The sequence below is a fragment of the Hydra vulgaris genome, chromosome 08 (assembly GCF_038396675.1).
Source record: "Hydra vulgaris chromosome 08, alternate assembly HydraT2T_AEP".
In the NCBI taxonomy this organism is placed as follows: domain Eukaryota; kingdom Metazoa; phylum Cnidaria; class Hydrozoa; order Anthoathecata; family Hydridae; genus Hydra; species Hydra vulgaris.
The window spans coordinates 28,929,011-28,935,904 of record NC_088927.1 but is presented as its reverse complement, the minus strand read 5'-3'; the positions used below and the strand labels follow the sequence as shown (position 1 = coordinate 28,935,904).

Below are 6,894 nucleotides of genomic sequence, written 5' to 3'. Positions count from 1 at the left end.
TAATTTTTTATTCATGTTTATTTTTCTCTTTAGATAATTTAAATATTTACGGACAATATGAATTACTGTATGTATGACAAAATTAGTGTATGAAATGTAAATTGTTTAAACTTGAAAATTGTGTACCACAGTTGTTGTCAAATATTTTTAGGTATGATTGTTTATTGAACGGACAAAAGTAATTCCAGGATTCTAAAACTTTTTGTTGTAAAGATGATTTTAATTTTTATACAATTTCTTATGATGAAGTTGTAATTTATATTGAGGTATTTCAGAATTATTATGTCAATTTTCATTCATTTGTTATTGATAAAACACTTATTTTGTATAATGAAACAGTTATTTAAGGATATATGAAAGTTGTGTAACTTTAAAACTTTATTTTTAATTGTGCGTGTTTTATTTTGTTGCTTATTGCAAAGGTTATTTACAATCACTGTAGTTTGACAACTTTGTTCTTTATTATAACTTAAATTTAATCTTTTAAGGTATAATATGCCAAAAAAAAAAGTATATTACAAAGTTATTTTTTAGAGTATTCAAGAAATATTTAGTAGATAACTTTACTTTATCATCAAGAACAAACATTGTGTGTACCAATGGGAATATACTTTTTCTTTTTACTCTCAATGGAGAGTTATATAAAAAAACTGTTGCCAATGTGAATGAATATTTCTACATTACCACCAACTCAAAATCAAGTTAAAAATCTGGTTTAATAAGCCAAAAAAATGGGCAAAATATTTTAAAGTTAAAAAAGAAAGTTTGGTTTCATTTTGCAACAAGCCTTTTCCATGCGATAAAACTTTGACACTTGCATTGCAGCCTACCTCCAGTAGTATTTATAATGTTGCATGTTCCTCTTTTGGGGAATCACCAGAAAACATTAGTTTTACATCTCTGATAAGTAATGAACCTAAAGGCAGTAGTAAAAATTCAAAAACTAGGCCACCTTCAAAAGAAATAATAAGTCCAAGAAAACAAAAATTAAAAGCCAGGTTGTCTTATTTGTCTTGTAAATTAGCTAGTTCATCCATAGATAATCGTAAGAAGATAGCTTTTGTGAAAGATAAACTACTCAGCTTTCCATATAAATTGAAAGTTTTCAGACAAAGTTCTCAAAGAAAAGAACAGATAATTAAAACTTTAAGTGCTGCCAATAGAGACTTGAAAAATAAATTACGTCCCAACAGCTAATATTCCATACTTACTGGACAAAATTGATAAATATTTAGATGTTTCGTTTTCTCACATTCCTCACCGTAGTACTGTTGACCAAATGGCTCGTGAGCTCGGCAGTATTGCGGACCTCCAAGTAGCAGAATGGACCATCAATAATAATTATCTTACTCTTGGGTTTGATGCAAAAACGCAAGAAGTTGTTCATGTCAACAGTATTCGCTTAATGTCAAAACAATAAATGCCAGGTTATTGCTCAAGACCAATTACCGGGTGGGGCAGCTGTTGATTATGCAAACCACATATGTAATGAAGTTGATCATACTGCTTTAGTTTATTCAGAGTTTCATTTAAAGCCCTACGATAAATCTCGTTGTTTGATCATTTTAAATATATGAAACACAATGTCTGAAAGAGTTTCGGTTAGCCATCATACAATTACAAAAGTTAATAAAATCTGGGCTTAAAATCTTAATGAGCTAAACTGCCATTTGCACCATCTCAACACAATTGCTACTTCATGTCGTTTAGCAATGAAGTCACTGGAAATTGAAACTTGCCAACTACGTGGGTATGATTGCATGGCAGTCAAAGTTGTTTTGGCTATGAATAAGATGAGGTGTAAAGACGTTAAAGGCGATCCACAAGTATTTGTGAATTTTTTAGTTTTATGTATCATCTGAAAGTGCAACTTTTTGATCATGTTGGTGGTATTGCAATAATTAAAAAACTTGTGCAAACCATTGAAGATTGCAAATGTAATCCAGCTGCAATATTTTGCAGAGAAACAGACTTTTTCGGAAATACTCTCCTTCTAAATATTTAAGAACCAATAACAAAAATATGTACAATTGATGCCCAGGTTATCGCTGTAACTAAGGTTTGTCTCATTGCAATAAATGAGGTTTTGAATAGGCAGTATAAGCGTTATTTTTCCATTACAATTATACAGGAACTTCATGTGGAAACAGCAAGTGCACGGATTCATAACATACACAGTGAGGAGTTAATGGGAATGTTCAGTGCTGCTAAAGAAAGATCTCCTAATACAACAATTGACTACATATGTTGCAAGTTAAGAACCAAGAAGAATAGGACTGTGGATTATCTTGACAATCTTAATGACTTTTCTAGAGAAAAGGTTATTAAATGGGCTATTCAGGCAGCACGAAAAAATCGAATAAAAAATCGACTCGAACATGCAGAAATTAGAACTGAAATTTCTAAAAGACTGATAAACGACAAAAAATGGATGAAAAAGAAAAGCAACAATTAGAGCCACAGTTATCGTTACTAACTATCAGTGAAATTCTGAATTTGTTTCAAAACTTGTCTACTAAGCTAACTCATGATTTAAATGATGTTATGTGTAAAAAGATTGTTGGGAGAAATCTATGTCATGAATGGTACGATATGAATTCAACAATGACAGTCTCGTATGATGGCAGAGTGGAAAAACATAAAAAAAGATAGAACAACATCATTTACACTATTTCATACGGGACTAAAGATGAAACTGATTCTGAAGCTATTGACTACTGTATGAAAAAGGTCCAGCTGGTTGCTGATGTTGTGTTGGGCGAATTAATATTTTCATAATTTAAATGCTGCTAAATGTCATAATACTTATGCAATAGCAAACTAGGCACCTAAAGTCAAAACATGGTAAAATATTTATAAGCTGTGTCATATCAATTTCAATTCTAAAAAGTACTGCAAGTAGTGGAACTTGCAAAAAAAAAGTACCGCAAGTAGTAGAACTTGCAAAAAGGCACAGCAAGTAGTGGAACTTTTTTGATAGACGGCTATGGCTTACGTTCTCGTCGTGTCTATTGTTAATAATGGTTATTATTTAGTTTCGTTATTGGAATTAAATATCTTAATCATTAACTAAAAGCCAAGACAAAACTGAATTAAAATATTATTTTGAAACATTTTTCAAAACTTATTCTAATATTTTTATGAACATCTTTGATTAATATAAAAACAAAGATGTTCCTCTCGTATTTGGTGGAAGGAAAATTTTAATTATCCTGGAAGGAAATTAAAACAACTACTTTCATATAAAAACTAATTAATATTTACACTTTTAATAATTTATTTATGTTTTTTAGGTTTGAGGTGGAGGGACACAACCTGCCCCTGATTCGATGTGCGCAGCTAGTATATGTTTTACTCTAGTATATAATAATACAATTTGTTATAATCTAGTATATAATAATTTCGTTATAATCTAGTATATAATAATATAATTTGTATTTTTTATATATTAGATTTAATTTTTTTAAATAAATATAAAATTAATAATTTTTAATTATAGGGTGTTTAACCCTATAAATACGGCCTGAGGGTGTCGGCTAGTGTTAATGTGTGGATTATTCTTATATCTAACTATTGACACCAAGTTTTAAGCATTTAAATAAGAATTGACAAAGTTATAATAAATTTAGTTAAAAAAATCTTTATTTTGACCACAGTTTCATCAACAAATCCATATATCCGAAAATCGTTACTAAAAACGTCATAACTCCTTGTGGAATCGTTCGATTTTGATAATTTTTTCACTTTTAAAATTTTCAATTGAAGCTCTTTCTAATGATATATAACCTAGAATTTATTTAATTTAAAAATTTTATGTAGCATACCTAATATACAAACATTATATATATATATATATATATATATATATATACATATACATATATATATATATATATATATATATATATATATATATATATATATATATATATATATATATATATATATATATATATATATATATTCTATTAAACACCCAATAATTACATAAATTATAGGTAAAAAAAAAACAAATAAAGAAAATGCTATGTGTGTTCTTGTACTGTTCTTGGAATGTTTTCTTCCATCAAAGTTCTAAATATAAGTCTTTGTTCCTTTAAATTCCATAATTGGACAGATTGTTTTTAAATTGCGGCGACATTGGCATCTAACACTTCCTTAGGGCGTGCAGTTTTAATTTTATTGCCCTCGATCATACATTGCAACATAATTGCTTGCATATTAGCCATATCTCACCAACAAATAAACTTTGGTTATTTATACACGGCAACTGAGTCATTATAATGGAGTAACATATGGGGTCATTAAGTAGCCTGATAAATAAGTTTAATTTGTTATGAATAAGAATGTTCGATACAGAGTTTACTTTGAAAAAAGAATGGAGGTAATTTTTACTATGCTTAGAAATATTAAAAAATGATTTTAAGACAGATCGTCCAACTTTATCAATAATCTGTAGAAACTTATTGTTGCAACCACCCAGTTCTAGTCCGTATAATAGCGTTGGAGTAGCTAGGGAATTAAATAAATAAATAATCGTAGCAGGCTGGCAGAAGCGAATTCCGTTTCTTATTAGAGCTTTTGCAACAGATAAAAATTGCGTTATCCTTTCATTTATATTCGCTTTTTGGAGTGTTGCCGTCATATTTTTGTTCTTATTATCCCAAAGGAAACCAAGATGTTTTAAATTGCTTTGAAACTTAATAGGAGCGTCGTTAACATAAATCACGTTATTGATGATCAAGCTTACTCCAGATATTAAAAATTCAGTTTTTTCTGCATTTAGTTTGATAAAGTTTGATATTACATACTTTTGGACGATGTTAATAAGATTTTGAAGACCAGATATAGTTGAACTTTGCAAAATTATATCATCCGCATACGCAATGACACCAGTGTATACCCCATTTATTGAAGTTCCTACTTTGGATTCTGAGACAATTTTCTCTAAAAGATTTTCAGTATAAATATTGTAAAGATGAGGCGAAAGTATGGACCCTTGTCGAACTACCTAAGACAACCTAAACTCTTCTGATGTGCATCCAAGATATGATACATTAGCAGTACCTGCCCGATATAACGATGAAATGGTATGAACTACCGATAGTGGGATTTTTTTCTGATAATATAGTTTCTCAAATAGTATTTCCCAGTTACAACTATCAAAAGCTTTGTTAGCATCTAAACTGCATATATATACAGGTGAATTGTTATGTTTATAGTGTTTTATTGTTTCACTCAGAAGAAATTCTGCGTGAAGGGTAGAGCTATTTTTTTTAAACCCAAATTGGTGTGAATGACTCTCTGTGATATCTGGACATATGTGTACAATAAGATATTCGAGAAGTTTCGTAAAAATAGGTAGAATGCTGATTCCTCTGCAGTTATTTGGATTTTCCAGTGATGTTTTATAAGACTTAACTAATGGAATAATTGTGGCTGTTGATAAACATTGGGGAACCTTTCCATTTGTTAACATGCTGTTATAAAAAGAAGCGAGTAACATTTGAAGATTGTTACTGCGAGAGTTTTTAAGATGTTCAGCACTTATTCCAAAACAATCGTAGGATTTATTATTTTTAAGGTTTAAAATACATTTTTCAATATCAGCTGTTGAAATAAACTTTGAATTAGGCTCTTTACTTATATGTGGAATTTGTTGAGGAATAAATTCGTTATTTGTACATTGCGGCGTATTATGTATTTTTTGAAAATGATGGTTAAATTCTTCAACGATTTCATTTTTGTTTTGCAATTTATTAATTGTAAAGAGTCGAGTATTATTTTTGTTTTTTATTTTGCAGATATTGTCCCAAAACTTTTGAGAATTAGTATTGCGTAGGTATTCGATATTTTTAGTTTTTTCGTAGATTTTTTTGTTATGTGCTGCTTTAACAGCTTTACGGAAGTTTTTTCGGGAATAGATATATCTTTTGTAGACTACGCATTCTACTGACTTGTTATAATCGGATTTTTGCCATTGCTTATAGTGAAAGGATAGGTTATCTTTACATCTTTTAAGCTCTGGTGTCCACCAAGGTTTTGAATACTTACATGTCACTTGTTGTCCAAAACACTGTTTAACTGCCAAGAGAGCTGCATTTTTGATTTTGGAACATGTGATTTTAATTTCTGCTTCTATTTTTTCATCTATAAATGTGTAATTGCTAAATGCTATAGATAGATTATGAATATAAAAATCAATAAACTTTTCATTCTTCCATGCATGTTTTGGAACTGAATCATACTTTTCCATTGTATTATTTATTTCGTTAGATAAGCTGCTACCTCTAAGGTTGATACTTGTGGATACCGGAAGGTGATCACTATTTTTAAACGGTGAAGGGGGAATAATTTGACAATTTGTAAAACATAGTTCTGTATCTTTTAAAGATGCTATATGGTCAATGTAAGAAGAATTTAAAAGAGTTTTATGTTGATAGGTGTAGGTAGGACCAGCACCATTGACTATATCGACAAAAACCAACTCGTTTGATTTAATAAAGTTTGTGAGATGTTATGAAAGATTGTTTCGTGTTTTGTTGTTACGAAATTCTAAATCATATATTTTATAAGGAAATGACTGAAAGTCTCCAATATAATAATATAATAAATTCTGCTTCATCCTCATAGTTGTTCATGATTGAAGTAATTGTATGTAATTGAGAAGAATATTTATCGTACGATTCATTATTGTTACGACAGCATGAAAGATAAACCCCAATAAAAATTAAATGACGCTTGTTTATTGTGCCTTTTATTGCAAGAATGTTTTCATCCTCATGTATTACATGAAAAGACGACATACCTTTTTTAATAAAGAATGCGTTTCCTCCATACGGTCTACCGTGTGTATTTTTTTCTGCCGCATGAAAGATAGCATATGTGTTAGTA

At 29.6% G+C, this 6,894-nt stretch overlaps 1 protein-coding gene across 1 annotated transcript; it reads right to left on the bottom strand.

Annotated features, from left to right (window-relative positions):
* Positions 1 to 5,011: 5,011 nt before the first annotated feature.
* Positions 5,012 to 6,631, bottom strand: LOC136083211 (uncharacterized). Its single transcript, XM_065802616.1, has 2 exons — positions 6,550 to 6,631; positions 5,012 to 6,468 (listed from the first exon to the last, which is right to left on the bottom strand). Exons 1-2 carry the CDS (start codon positions 6,629 to 6,631, stop codon positions 5,012 to 5,014), a joined length of 1,539 nt encoding a protein of 512 aa, XP_065658688.1.
* Between the last annotated feature and the right edge of the window lie 263 nt (positions 6,632 to 6,894).

What these genes read in the sequence shown, in the direction of transcription:
- LOC136083211 (XM_065802616.1), bottom strand. Translation starts at nt 6,631, where the DNA reads ATGAGGATGAAGCAGAATTTATTATATTATTATATTGGAGACTTTCAG. An exon ending in AATATATGATTTAGAATTTC is followed by an intron (nt 6,469 to 6,549) that starts GTAACAACAAAA and finishes TTGTCGATATAG; the next exon opens with TCAATGGTGCTGGTCCTACC.